The sequence below is a fragment of the Zonotrichia leucophrys genome, chromosome 4 (genome assembly GCF_028769735.1).
Source record: "Zonotrichia leucophrys gambelii isolate GWCS_2022_RI chromosome 4, RI_Zleu_2.0, whole genome shotgun sequence".
NCBI classification, from domain to species: Eukaryota; Metazoa; Chordata; class Aves; order Passeriformes; family Passerellidae; genus Zonotrichia; species Zonotrichia leucophrys.
The window spans coordinates 50,117,748-50,133,109 of NC_088173.1; the positions used below are offsets into that span (position 1 = coordinate 50,117,748).

Here is a 15,362-nt window from a genome sequence, read left to right on the forward strand (position 1 = left end):
TTTCTAAATCTGTTTTACAGGAATCTTCTCCTAGTCTCCCATTTTCCAGTATAACACTCTCCCCTTGTCTCCTACAATCCCTCAAATCACGGACAGTACATAGATGAAATTTCACAAACCTAAGTTATAAAAATTCTTTGAAAGCAGCCCTGTATATCACAGACTTTTCTGGCTGAGCCATATTGCAATGACTAAGCCATGGGAAAAGCCTCCATTGAGCTCTCCTGTAAAGGAAAATGTGGGTGGGGAACCGGGCTTTCGGGGTCGAAGTCATGCAGCTCTTGGGTGGCACCATCGCGAAGAGGAAAGAGGAGGGCTCGGCGCGGCGGGCTCGGCCGGGAGGTTTCTCACATTTCCTCTTTCCAGCCATCCCTGCGGGGCCGGGCCGGGGCCGTGCGAGAGAGGCTGTCGGTGTTTGACTCAGCGTGTTCCTAAGCCACAAGAGAGCCCTGACGTATATAAAAACTTGCTGCTCGCTCTTATCTGATAAGGGGGATATCAAGGAGTTTTCTCCACTGCCTAGACAATAGAGGAAGTCCTCCTTTGTCCCTGCATTTCACTTTCTCTGTCAGCATGGCTTCCTTGATGCCGTTCTTGTGGCCTCACAGCCTCTACCACAAAACAGAAGTCTATACAGCAGCTCTAGAGACCTGATATGCAAACAAAAGTTATCACATTCTCAAATGCCCATTGTTTAATTTCCCATTTACTCCACCAGCTTTAAAACTGATCTCTGATGTAACTGATTTAATTTGGAGTAGTTTAGACAGAGCAGTCTCACCTCCCATGATTTTGGTGAAGATCTGCCTCTGCCCCTGTAAGCCCTGAGCTTCTGAAAACACATGTGCATTAACTAAAGTTTTGAAATGGTTCTGAAGTTGTCTGCACCAGCAAAAACCTTCACTCATCTCTTTGCATGAAACACTGCCAAGCACCTCAAGATGTCCCAGCTAACATAGTCCTGTTACACATCCAAGTGGGAAGTTCCCAACCTATCAACCAAATAAAGATGTATAAATGGCTGACAATGCCACCACGACCACCTACTGTAGCTGAGCTCAAAGAAACTTTCCAGAGGAATCCACAGTTGAAATACTGGCAAAAAGAAGTAAAAGTAAACATTAGCACCAGCCTGTTTCTTTACCATGAACACTTCCAATCGTCAATCAAAAATTGGATTAGAGAATAAATGAATGTTCATCCACATTACCAGGCAACAACCTGTGTAAAAGTTATGGTAAAGAGGAGCAAGGCAAGACTTCTCTTTGTGTAAAGAATACCACTGTTGGAAAAAACCTCTCTGTGTTCTCAGCAGCCTCAGGCAGGTGTCAGACAAAGAAAAAATAATTCCGCAATGCTTGACAGGAATGGGATGGAGGGAGAGAAGATAAAAAGAAGTATTGGTCACCATGTGGCTTCTCAAACCAAAGATGCTGTTGACTTCCTTTAATGAACCGTAGCCATAAATTAACAGACATTTCAAATAAAACTTAATTAGATCCTCTGTACTTCACAGTGCAGCTGTGCTGCTTATCTAAAATTATTTTAAGATGAATCCATAGGGGGGAAGAAAAATCATCACATTACCTTTCCTTCGAGAAATAAAATTTCAGACTGTGTGATAGAAGAAAGTATTTTTTCTTACTTGTTTCAGTTCTCCTTTTTCAGAATTTCTCTTTTATTGGGTGTTAGTAGCTATCTCTTTCACCAGGAGAGAGTCTGTGTGTGCATGTATGAGACTGAGTGCAGTTATGTGTATTTAGACATACACTTTTAAAATTTATTCCTTTAGGCTATTCATTTTGAATGGTGAAAAATTACTTAAGCACATAAACAGTATAGAGTAAATAATCATTTGCACATAGAAAAGAAACATGCCAGAGCATGTTAGATAGAGCTGTCACCAGCTTAAACACTCATTTTTAAATGAACAATGAACAAGTGACCCAGCCTGACATCCCAAATTCACCCACCAGACAGATTTATACAGGGAATTTTATACCATGTCAGAATACTATACAGCTTACCAGACATCCAACTGCAGTCAAAACTCTGTGTAGATTTTGCAAAGCATCCCCAAAGCCATCTGGAATCTTCAGATTTTCAAAAGAAAATATTTAATTTGACAGATACGTGACCATCTTTTTATTCATCACAACTGAAGGTGCCCAAGTGACTTTAACTGCTCTCTACTAATTCCACATAGGGACCCTTCAGTGCCATTGATAGTAATTAAATAATGATAATACAAAAAAGTAATTTAAAGCTGGCTTTCTTCTCTTTGTGATGAAATATCAAGATCAGGGATTTTAAAATCAACTGATTCCTAGAGCTGGAAGTCCAGTAAGTCCCTAGTGCCTGCACAGACTTTTGTTTGGACTTCAAACATTCTTCTACATTCCCAAGGAAATTCTCAGCTGCTGAAGGATGTAACTGAATGTGTTTAGGTGCCACAAGCAATCGTGTCCCTTGGGACTGGCACACCAGGATTTAGTCCCTGCCCTTCCAGTACTGGACCCTCTTGGTCATGGCTGTGCTCCAGGGATTCATCTCTCCCAGGCCAAGGTATCTCCCTGCAACCTTCACTCCCATGGACATGCCCTCCACAATGCTGTTCATGTATCTGCTACTGGTTCCAAGCAAAGATAAAGCAAGTTTCAGCTGGTTTAAATGCTAAGATGAGCTTTTACTCACAGCTCTAACACAATCCAAGCTGAGAATGAAAAAGCCACAGTTCGTATATGTCAGGAGGAAATAGCTGACAAACACTCCTTGGAGCCATAAAGTGAGATAAATCAATTTAAATTTTGAAAGAAGTCCTGTCATATTTCTCCAGAACAGTACAGAAGAGCTGTAGATGGACTCAAGAGATTCATTGCTGTATGACACAGGAAAAAAGATGCAGAATCTTTGTTTACTTAGGCCCGTGGTTTCTAAGTACTAACTTTTTAGTACGTTCATTTCTTGACTCAAAGTGAAAATGGGAATTCACCCTTTTCTCTTTTTTCCTGCCCAATGTGCAGATGGGGCACATTTTCTTTCACTCCATCAATCCCTGCCCCCCCACGCACAAGCCTGCATACATGCACCTAGCCAGTGGAAAAGAAAAAAGGGTTACTCATTAATCCATTCTACAAAGCTTTCCAAACTGAAATGGGTGGGTTCTCCATCTCCAGCAGGGAGCAATATATAGGTAGGTGCAGAGTTTACCTGAGCACAGCTCAAACTGGAGTGTTACACTTGAACAGCACAGCTTTGCTCCTGGCACATTTTAAAACAGAACTCATCAGGATGAAGAGGATGATTATTTTCTGCATGCTTTTCTTCTGCTCCACTATGATGCTGACTGCAGCTTCACCCAGAACATTAAAATACAAACAGATTAAAAAGAAAATTGAAGACTTACAAACAATGGTGAAAGATAAGGTAAGTGATGGCATTTGTCATAATATTGAGATTACTTTCAAGCACTGGACATTGCTTTGTATGTATCTTATGAGAGACATCACTTTCAAATGGTAAAAATTTTCTAACTTAGATTTATTTGTTTTATTTTAGGATGCTGAATTGCTGCATACACCAGAAAACTTTGTGGTGAGGCTGCTTTAAAATTTTTTTTCAAAATTATATAATTTTGATTTTGTGCTGGTTTATTCCCATTGACAAATGGGACAATGTCTTGTTCTTCACATCTCTGACCTAGTACTCTTAGTGCAAGCTAGACTGAGTAAGAAAATGCTTTCTAAAAGTTCTTTTCTGGATATTTAATAGCAGAAGTGTTTCTATTTTGGCATTGGAATTACTATTTTGCTTTTTAATGTATATCATAACCCACCAATAGATCCAGAGTTGCACAAATTCCATTTAATTAACAACTAGTGCTAAGAGTGACGATTCAGATGATACCCAGCCAAGCAGCAGTGCTTTTGGGGATGCAGGTATTTGGAGCTGCCATGAGCTCCAGCATGGCTGAGCTGCCCCCCTTGCATCCCACTGCAGCCAAATGGCAAGAGTGGCACTGCAAGGCCATGTCAACCAGTTCCTCCTCTCATGTGCACTCACACTGCTCTGAGTCTGTTCGTGCAGGGACTGTGCTACCAACAGGAAGACAAAACTGCACCTGCCAATATTCTCTTCATTATAACCAGTTAAAAATACAAGGGCAGCTCCCTGTGAACCTTTTTTTAATACAGATACGTATTTACACATTATTTAGTGCTGATATTTTGCATCTTCCAAGGTTAAGGTCTTATATACAGTGAGTCACCAGGTTTGTGCACTCTCAAAAGTGGTAGGATGCAGGATGTACTGTGAATTTAAATGCTCATCATAGTAAAATGACATCTTAAAAATGTAGAGGGTAAATGCATGCTGCTTTGATAATCCTTCAACATGCAACTGAGATGTAGAGCAACCTGTGACTACCTAATATTATACTTGTGTTATCAGCTGTCTTAAATTTTTGAGCCCTATCTTGTAGCACAAACAATTTTGATTGACATGGAAAAGCCATCACTATGCACTACTATGCTGTAAGAGCTGCAGACATTCTTAAAAATTTATCTACTCAGGATTCTAAAGTCCCTTGCAAGCAGCTACAAGAAGAAAGGAAAAAAAACTCACCTCATTTCACACAGGTTTTGGTTAGCCTCTTCCTAGGCTTTACAGCTCAGTGCATGTTTAACTTGCCAAAAAATATTCAAAAGCATGACCAAACTTGCCAAAAAATATACAGAAGCATCAAACTAGATGCATTCCTTTGAATTGCTAGAAACAACTTCAGTGCACAAACTCATTGCTGGGCTTTTTCTACTAAAACTCTTTCTAACCTGTGCTGTCAAAGTGAAAAGGAGGAGATTATTAGTTGTCATTTTAATCCAGCGTTTGCTGCCCGCCTCTGAAACTAAGCAAACACAATAACTAGTGACTAATTGCTTAATGAGGTTGTTGGGGTTTTTTTCTTAAGAAAAGTCATGCTCACCTCAGGAAGGAAAACAACAGCTCACTTGCAGCTGAGGGCTTTACTGTCTGATTCTGGGAGGTCCTAAGTGCCTCCTCTGAATACTAGAGAAGACAGAGAATTCTCATATTTAGAAGGTATTGATACGGGTTCGGCTTCTAATGTAAAACATGTAAAAAAACATTAGTGGGCTAATAGTAATTATCACCAGCAACCAAATCAACAAACTTCTCATCCTACAGGGTGACTGAATGTGTAACACAGTGTGCTAAAGTGGCACTCAGTGATTAGGTGCCATCACAGCCTAGTGAAACTCAATTTAATAAAAAGTTGCTCACAGAACTGTATTTCAAATACCAAAATATTTGATTTTTTTTTATTCTAACCTGCTCATTGCAGATTTGCATTTGGTCTTCAATGTTCAAAATTCAATCACCTATTATAACATTTAGAATTAGGTGGTTTATCCTGATCTATTTTGGCTTCCTTGAGGTTCCTTTGTGTGTACTGTTAGCCCCTATTCATTCCCACATAATTTCCTTGGACCCTCAACAATGAAGTATTCTTTGCTTTGAATAGAGAGAGATTAGAGGACGTCAATTCAAGGGAAGCCAGCAGTGTTAAAAAGTGACAAAGCAGTGTTAAGGCTGAGGTAATTCCAGCCTGGAGGGCAAATGAGCTCTCCTGCTGGTGACTGGCACTGCAGCTGAAGTGACACTGAGTGACAAGATGCCGAAGTGCCCTGGATCTGTATCTCACCCGCTGATCGCTAATTCCGGAAGCAAGGGCTCCACGGGCTCATCTGTAAAGCCAGTTTGAGTCAGATGCAGAGTGCTGCTGCCAAGTGCCACTGATAGAAATATTTTACACATTTCTAGCTCTCTTCAGACATTTCCAGTGCTGTGTGCTCCTTCATGCCTCATCCCCAAAGTGCTCGGCCCATGACAACCCACCGGGCCCCACAATGCTTGTGGTGCCCTGCTCGTTGGCTGCTGCAGCTACAAGTGACAGCTCAGCAAAACAGAAAAGGCAGCACAGATGAGAAATGCTGGTTTCTCAGCTCAGCACGGAGGAGACCAAAAACGTTTTCAGTTTCAGCTGGAAAATCGATCTCTTTAAAAGACAAGTAGTGTTTTTTTTCCAGTAAGCAAGGCCGGTTACGGTAAGGATGCTTGAAACAACCATAAACGTGTGGTTTTTAAGGAAAATAAAATGTTTTATCTGACCAACACAGAATGTTGCTAGAAAAATTTGCTATAAGCAACATCCATGAAAGCTGCCTTGTCCTTGCCCAAGCAGCAAACTGCAGTGACAACTCATAAGGCAGATGAGACTCAGCTTGGGTAGCAGTAGGTGTGCAAACAAGGATGGCTCTGGAGCCTTTCTAATACGTGTAATCAGCAGCTTCCTTCTTTGGAAAACAGAAAGCAACTTAAATTGGCTGCAGTAAACATCGCTTTCCTTTCTCTGTTGACTGTTAGATTAGTTTTGGGGATAGTTTCTGTATCATTTCTGATGCTATCACATAACATTTTAATAGTATTTCAAAACATGCAGTTCTTCGTCAATTCTAATAATTAACCCAGCATTATCAGAAAAGGCACCAAAATGAAGAAGAAAAAAAATATATTCCCACACTGTAATTTTTTTAAAATAAAATGCTCATGCTTTAGCAGGTGAAAACCTACTGCATGTAACTGATCTACTCTTCAGGACTGCTTTCTTTCAAATGCTGTCATGATTAATAGCCAAATGGACATTTATTTCATTAGGAAATACTGAAGTAATTATGCAAGAACAGCCAAAGTAAAGCCTCAACATCACCTGCACATCAAAAACTAATTAAAAAAAACCAAAAAAGGTACAGCTGAATATTCTCAGTTAAAACCCTGGATACTTTTTTCTGCACACGGACCACAATCTAACATGAGCAGCAAAAACAGCTGCAGCAGCACTGGTTTTAACCAGCTCCTTCTTCTCCTGCCCTAGGAGGGATGCCTGTCCACAGCTGTGACCTGCTTCAAGAAGGGCGTCCAGAAATTACAACCAGTGAGCATCCAAGATAAGGTGGCGTTCCACAAAGCCATCAGAATTGTGAGCAGATTTACCTACAGAGACTCTGGAGAGGTAGGATTTCCTCACAACGCTCATAGTAACAATAATGCTCCTTATTTTCTATAGCAGCTGCCCCCTGCAATGGGGGAATTGTAGAAAGCAAGTCTGTTAGAAACAGTAATCTGCCTTTCATGACTTTGGAAATCAAAAAGTCCAATTTTTGAATTTTTGGGAGAAGCGTTCCCTGTGACTATAAAAATTCACATACATGTACTTGGCAACCACACAACGTGCTGGAAGAGGGACAGGGATCACTGCAAAAAAAGTGAATGAAAGGTGTCATTACTAAATTCCTTCCCTTTTGGAAGAGCTTGTATCAAAGCTTTTCCAGCTGGAAAAGGCATTGATTACAACCCTCTGCAGTGAGAAAGCTTGAGGATTGATTAGGGATTGTGATGTGCTGTTTAGAAGTGCCATGATTCTCTTTATCTTCCAGCACTGTGAGTCCTATGAGACGAAAACATGTGAATCTTATGAGAAGAAAAGCCCCAAAGAATTTTTGAAGAGCTTTGAAAATCTTATGCAAATGGTAAGCAAAGTTCATTCCTCCTGGATGCTTTCTGACATTTTGCAAATCATTACAGATATCCTTAGTTTACATCCTTACCAACAATGTCTTGTTTTTACAGCTTTACAAGAACTGATCTAGGACACACCACAGCTGAAGGCTACTGAAAATCTATTTTTTAAAGCAGACACTATGTTATATTTAAGACGTGAAAAATGTAAATACTTCCCAGTGCTATTATGATGTGCTCTCTGTGTGTGGTAAGTGAAAGCTTCTCCCAAAATATTAAGGAGTCTTATTTGGCTGGGGATTTATAAGATGGGTGCTGTTCTGCAACTGATTCTAGCCCCACCTTACAGGGAAAAATAAATTCTAATTTCACAAAAACTGGCTCTTGTAAGGGACTTAACTGTCCCCCTTCTGCTAAACTAGAAATACATGACATGGTTCCTTTTGTATTTTTGCTTTGACCTTAACTGAATCCCATGCAGAGATTTCTGCACATTTTTAAAGAAAATTAACAGAAAAATTATCAGGGGCTTTGAAGCCTAAAAGCAATCTGCTTGGGCTGATTTCCTTATTTACAATAATACCACACACAGAGCTTTATTTATAAGTTCTGAGACTGCATTTTAGCTAACTATGGAAAAATGTCCTACATTTAACTGCCTTGTCAATACCGGAAAAAACATTTACAAATCATACTGTATGGCTGTGATTAACATCTTGAAGCTAATGGCACATTTGCCATGGGATTCAATAGGAAGAGGTGTAACCCACATGCTCTAAGAGGAGATACAGGATTCTGAGGGGAAATCCTGTTTCAGAAAATAAAATTTTGTCTACAGTGCCCCAGCTTAACATGACAGAGAGAGCAGAGGCATGACAGGCTGGTACAATCAGCTACTGCAAAATGTCCAATAAATACAGGAATTGATGCTCAGTCAGAGTGAAACAGCTCAAATGCATACTGCTCTTTCTCAGAGGACATGTACCCTCATACTAATGTACCATTAACACTATTCATTCTCCCTCCTCCTGATTAATTTTTACAGTTTGTTATTTGCCATTTTTTCTTTAAAAATCTGTCAAGTTTTTTGTTCTGTGGAAACCTTCCTGTCTAGCTCCTGAAATCCTGAACATTTCTGTGGAACTATGGCTAGAGATACCATTATTTTTTTTTTTTTTAATGAAAGTGAGTATCACAGCACTTAAAACTAGTTTTGCCAGCTTAATTCTATACCACCATATTCTGCTTGCAAGGATTCTGAACCTCTGAGTTCTTCCATCTGAGCAGTAACTGCTAATTTGCCCCAAACAGATATTAACCCCACATGAGGAAACTGATCTTGGAAAAGAGCATAATGCCTTCCAGTAAAAATTCATCTTTCATCTAATTTTCTCTCTACTTAGTAGAAATGTGGTAGAGAGAGGAAACTGGAAAACTGCATCTAGTGTTAGAATGGAAAATGACAAGCTTAGTTACCTCCAAAAATAATGCGGTAGTATTAAAAATATTTCCATTCTTACCAATGTCATCTGCCTAAAGGAAAATTAATACAAAAAGTTTTGCTGCCTCCACATTTTTACTGTCCTGAAACATGAACCTCCTCAAAAATGTACATCAGAAAGAGGAAGGAAGATCCTCAGGGCACAGCAAACCAAGTGAACTCTCCTTGTTTCTGATGATGGTCATTTTCATTTAGAACATCTTTTTCTTCTCTTTCAAAACTTGCTTTTCCTCTGTGTAATGTTCTATCTTGTACCTCAATGTTTCCACATTACTGCATCAGAATTAACATTCTAAAAAAGAACTACCACTCATATGTAAGTAATCAAAGTACTGAGTTTAAATGATTTTCTTCCTGCACCTTCTATCCCCATTTCTCTGACTCACCTACCCATGAAGTCCCTTCATCACCAATCAGTGAGCACTATGCAATGCAAAGCTGCTGCTGCAACTGCAACAGATTTAAAGTCTGGGGAAAATTTCATTCCAGATTTGGATAAAAGCAACTGGGGAAACCCTGCAGCATGTCCTGCAGTTGCAGCATACCTGCTGATGTTTCTACATTTGTATTTTTATGGAGGGGTTTTAATGGAATGCTTTTATCATGAATTAAGTGCATTTTTATGAGTCCTAGAAGGATAACCAACAAACCAGCACTTTTGATGCAGCTCTGTGGAATATTTGCATGTGCAGAGTTTTGGAGAAAGAGCTTTATTTTTGTTCAAAGAATACAGTATGTATTTCTTTATCTGTAAATGTCTTTTCCAGTAACTTGCTAAGTGCATTGAAATCATTGTTCTAAAAGAGCCTGTTCAAATCCTTGTTGTGCATAGCAAATGGGATTAGCGTGCCCTGACAAGCACAACATTGTCTATTACATATTTATTAGCAATCATTACAAAGCACTGAGAAGCAACTTTTGTACCTGAGATGGACATTTTAGGAATGAAAAGCAATTCCCTACAGGAATGTCATAAGCTAACTAGGTAGTCCTGCCTACACTGCAGCAATGCCTGGGTTTTGTCCAAGAGGCAGCATGTAATGCAGCAAGTAATGCACCTACTTCTGTTTAGTGACTTGCTTCACTGGTTTTAACTATGGATTTTATTACACCAAACATAGTGCTAAAGCTTATTTTTCTTGTTTTAAACACAATATTCTTGTTTATTAATTGAGGTTATTTCTTGTACCTGCAGAACTTAATTTAAAATGCTCACTTGTAGTATTCAAAAAACTAGTGAGAAACTGCAACAAATGTAACTTTAGAGGGTTGAGTGCTCAGAGATCTTGCTGAAAACTGAAATTATTGAACAAGCCAGTCCAGCTACATATGGAGAATATTAATGACAAAATTAGCAGAGGTGATTTTGGCCAACACCACATCCCTGGGCAGTGTCAGCACAATCACTGTGGGACACTGTGCACTTAAAATATGCATTGATTTACAAGATGTGAGACTTGGATTTGCCATGAGTGATCAAAGACTGAGTGTGTTATTCAGGGTGTGCTATTTGAAGAACAGGATGAATGAAGCACAGGAAATCTGTGCAGGACAAACCAGTGTTCGAGAAGACATCATCTTGTTCTGCACCAGCGTTCTCAGAAGCAAAAATGAAGATGCCCCAGGAGGAACTTTTGACCTAAGGAAGGACCAGAGACCACAAATATAAATGTGTACACCCTCTAGACTTATTTCTTTTCATGAGATGAACTCTGTACTAAGTGCACTCTGCAGAAACAATGTGTGTTTCATTAACAGAGTACAACTTGTAAGCCATAAAAGCTCATTACCTCCCAGGGAGGCTTTTTAATATATTTATGATTTTGATCATAAGTGCCCTTTGTAGGCACTTCGAGATGTGTTTTAGCATGGTATATACAATTTTGTATAATATTTACTTTTCCTGAGAGGATTCTTTATTTTTATACCAACTGATTAATCTAATTTAATTATTTATTGCATTTCTGTAAAGGGAATGTTCATACTAAGGACTATGTGGTCTGATTAATTTATCTGCCTGTGATAGTAAACAATTTTAGCTACTACCATTTTCTCTTGTTCTTTTCTTCCAAAAAGTATTTTTGTAGCTATCTGTGTGAGAACTATTCCCTGTGGGTTTTCCAGCCACCTGTTTCACAGACATGGTTTGGAGTGGGGTAAATTGTTCCTGAGCATTTCTGCATCTCACCGAGAGAGATGAGTCAGACTTGACTAACAGCTAATTCTGGATGAATCCCAGCATATGTGATTGCTGCTGTTTTCTTGTGTGCAAAGTCAGAAGGGATCCCTCCATCTAGAGGGTAAAATCCACAGGGAATAAATCTCACTACAAATAGGTAACTACAAAACTTCCCTACAGTGTTCTCTGCTTTGCACTCGTGCTGATGACCCATGTTGTAACAGGAGCAAAGGTGAAAGAGAACATTTCCTACTCAAACATCTTTGCCCAAGCTGCTCATCTCCATTGCTGCACTGCCACCTTTTGATGGCAGTTTGGAAATTCAGAGCAGTTCCAGACAAAACGGGCAAGCTGAGTATCACTGTCACGACAGTGAGCTTTGAGATACACCACAGACATAACAACTCAGTTCTCCACTTCCCATTTAGGTTTCCCTTTTCCTCTTCACACAGCTGAAGGTCCAATGGTGTTACTGTTGTAACATCATGAAGACCATGTTCAAAAACTTCCCTTACCACACCAGTCAGGCTCTTCAGCTGCTCCTTTCCCCTTGTAAGAAGATGTACAAATGGATGCTGTGTCCATTGTCCCTTCATTAAGTGTCCAACAACTTACCAGGACATCTCCTGCTCTTTTTAGACTCTTTGTAAACAATCTTCTTATGGGTTTCCAATTTTTTTTAAGATGACCTTATTATTAAACTTCACTGCCCACCCCTGGTTTTCCATCTTCCTCCCATCCTAATTCCCAAACACTTATTTTCCCAATCCCAGTTCATTTTCTTCCTCCTGTTACACTTCCTCCAGCTTCCTTTCTATTATCAGGGAATTTTCAGACACTCAGATGGTGCAAGATCATCAGCTGCACAATTCCATTAAAATGGAAAAAGAGCTGAACATAATGCTAGTGGTCCACATAAAGTTTAATTCCTTACCATCCAAAGAACATCCTGACAACAAAGAAGTCAGAAAGATTTTCCCTTCTAAGCCAAAGAATTGAGGGAAGCACTCATAAACCAACTGTAGCAGGAAACACACTAAGTTTCATATCAAGCTTATCACAACAGATCAGACAAACACCAGGATAGAGCAGCTCTCTGCATTCTCCCTTAAATCCTTGAAAAACGTAGAGACAATGAATGACAGAGGGGTCAAGGCCAGTGCCAGCTGACATGAAGACAGGATCTGCAGGGGGTGAAACACAGAAGTGTTTGAGGTTGGCACCCCAAATCCAGCATTTCATCAAACCGAGAAGCAGCTCCAGGTTTATGAACGGCAAGGAAATGCACCGGTGTAGAGAGCAGATCATGGCACAAGAGGGCAGCAGGCAGCTGAGAAAGGAAAGGAGATCTTCACTCTCCTCCTCCTCCTCCTGACCCCGCCCAGCTCTTAACAAATCAATCTGCGAATCCTCAAATGTGGCCAAACACAGTCCAAAAAGGGGACTTAACTAAAAATGCTCCCATTTCTGTGTTCTCTTTTACAGGCACATTTCAAATGCTGCCTACTTAATAATTCCTACTTCTTTCTATATTCTATTCTTTCCCAAACACTTTACTCCTCATTCATTTCACTCCTCCCTTCTACCCTCCATCTCTCCTTTATTAGTTATGCCTGACATTTACAACTCCTGCATTAACACCAGACAGGACAAAGCACTTGAAAATCTTGCCACTGTACCTCAGAGGTACCACTAGAAGAAGCATCACCTAAAAACAAAGATTAAGAAAAAAAATAAATTACAGGATCTGTGCTATTCCTGGGAGATTTACACTTCCCTTCAGCATGGAGCATTTAGCCCATTTCTAAACTGCTAACCCAGTACCTGCAGATGAACAGTTCCAAGCACTCCTTATGGACTTACTGCCTCTCCCTTCAGGTGTCCCACACCCTCTAAGACAGCTGCTACACTCTGCTGCCCCCCGTTTTACTTTTATGAATTAATTTCCTGTTTTACACCCTGCAAAGAGCTGAACAAACACCAGGTAACATGTGGAATGCAGCAGGTGCAGCTGAAAGTGGTGGGAAAGGTGTAGTACAAATTCCCACACACCTCAGCTGGCACTAAGAATTACTGGGAACCTACTGCCTCAAGCTCCTTTTCCAGCTGTTGCATGGGGCAGGGTTGGCTTAAACCATTCCCACTTCTTCCCCTACCAGTCCCCAACAGTTGCATTTCTGGGGGGAGAGGGTGAGGTGACAAATTATATTTGCTCTGGGTCAGCTCTCTGACCCAGACACTGCCTTTTAAAACATGCCCTCATGAAGTGTAAGTGTTCTGCATCAGAAGACTTCCCTTAAAAAGATGTTGTTGTACAAGGCAAACTCAGAAGCAGACTGAGTTGGGAATTTTTCAGCGCAAGTTCTTCCACTGGAGGATGACAATTTTTTGAAACTGAAACTTTACAACTTTTACTGCAACAGTCTGATAAAACTTTGAGCAAAAACCTTTTCTCAGGTCCAGGATGGATTTTTTTTTTATAAACAGAAGCATGTAAACAAGAGCAGAGCAGAATGCAGAGTTTTGGGATAGGAAGTGATTGCTGGAGTTAGGCTCCAAAGCCTGCTCTGCTTTATTTGGCTTCTCCATGGGGACACACATCAGCAAGGTGCCAGAGGAGGTGCCTCCTCCACAGGCTACTGATGGCTGTGGATCAGTCTCACACTTGAGTGCTTTTTCATTAAAACAGCTGAGAGTTCTCAACATCATTTCAGAGTGACACAGAGGGGAATAAAGGTCAAAATTGGACAAGTGACACTTCTGTGAGATGGGGAAATATTTTCTAGCTAGTTCTATGTGGTTCTCATGTGATTTGTCTCAGTGTTTGAGACAATTCTCCGGCAAATTTCCCAGTCTGACACATATGCCTTTTTTAGGCTTTAAGAACAACTCAGTGGGCAGCAGGGCAATAAAGGTCAGATGAAGAGCAGCAGAGGTACACAGCAAACAGTAAATCCCTCTGTGGAATGAAAGAAACCGCAGGTTGAAAAGTCACTGGGAGAACAAAGTTGGATAGTAATCTCATTTAAAACTTCTCCCTCAGTGAAAGTTTCTGTATGAGTACTGATCCATCAATAGCCCATTTTGCAATCAAAAGCACCCAGGGTGCTTTCCCAGGCCCCACAGATCTCCTTATTTTCCATCAAGACAAGGCACCAACACTACAAGTTCAGTCCAGTGAAACTGCTCTGTACCAACAATCAGATATCAGCAGTCACATGGCTTTGGATAATCCATGCTCACTTTTTCAGGTAGGGAACAATGATTCATGTCTTAAAAGATATGACAAACATATTTTCAACTCTCTAAGTGTAAGACAGATACGTAGTCCCATACATTTGTAAAATACTATTTTCTAATTGTCATCATAAATACGATTAAAATTTCAGTTCTTTTTGTTGCTCTGTTTGAATGTTGCTTATATATAAAAAACTATTCTGAAAACTGGCCCTGTTGATGGGCTCTAGCACATAACCCTAATAGGAGTCTGAGAGTGATTACAGCTCAGAGTTTTGATACTCAAAATCATACTAGGAGTGGCCCACCTTTTTATTATTATTTACACAGATTTCATTTGGTTTAGCTGCTTTGCAACATAGACATGGAACCAGCTTCCCCATCACTCTATACTTATCTCTTATTTCACACAGCACGGGTTTCAATTCCCAGCTTATCCTGCAAGACTGCAAAGGTGAGAACAGGTTCTCTTCAGTGAAAGCAGAGGCCTGTGAGCCCAGAGAGAACACAGACTGCACCTGGTACCTGATGCACAGCACAGGCAGGGGCTGCAGGAGGAGGCACCAGCAGATGGGGCCTCACCACAGGTCCTGTGGCACCTCCTGGGCTTTCCTGAGAGCCACGCACTGGCCCAGCCCCAGCAGAAATGGCTTCTTCCTCTGCACAGCTCTCTGCACGCTGCTCACAGCACCCAGTGTCCCTGAAAGTCTGGAGCAGATAGTTTCAGTTCCCATCATTATCAATGTCCAAAGTACCAATTCATCTCATTTAAAAAATACTTGTATTAAAAAAAAAAAATTATCACAGGGAAAGCTTACAAACAGCAAAGCTCTTTTACAAGAAATCCTTCAG

The 15,362-nt window shown here is 40.4% G+C and overlaps 2 protein-coding genes across 5 annotated transcripts in view; one reads left to right on the plus strand and one right to left on the minus strand.

The window, feature by feature from the left end:
* The first annotated feature begins 3,291 nt into the window (after positions 1-3,291).
* Positions 3,292-7,719, plus strand: IL21 (interleukin 21). Its single transcript, XM_064712313.1, has 5 exons — positions 3,292-3,426; positions 3,559-3,594; positions 6,950-7,087; positions 7,512-7,604; positions 7,705-7,719. The coding sequence occupies exons 1-5, from the start codon at positions 3,292-3,294 to the stop codon at positions 7,717-7,719; spliced, it is 417 nt and encodes a 138-aa protein (XP_064568383.1).
* A 2,791-nt stretch (positions 7,720-10,510) lies between these two features.
* Positions 10,511-15,362, minus strand: part of ADAD1 (adenosine deaminase domain containing 1) — a 32,185-nt gene continuing 27,333 nt past the window's right edge. The window contains exon 14 of one of the 4 annotated variants that reach the window (XR_010439956.1): positions 10,511-10,733. The gene's annotated coding sequence lies outside the window, so the exon portion shown is untranslated. The remainder of the gene's footprint in view (positions 10,734-15,362) is intronic. The other 3 variants (XR_010439955.1, XR_010439958.1, XR_010439957.1) reach the window with 3 other exon arrangements.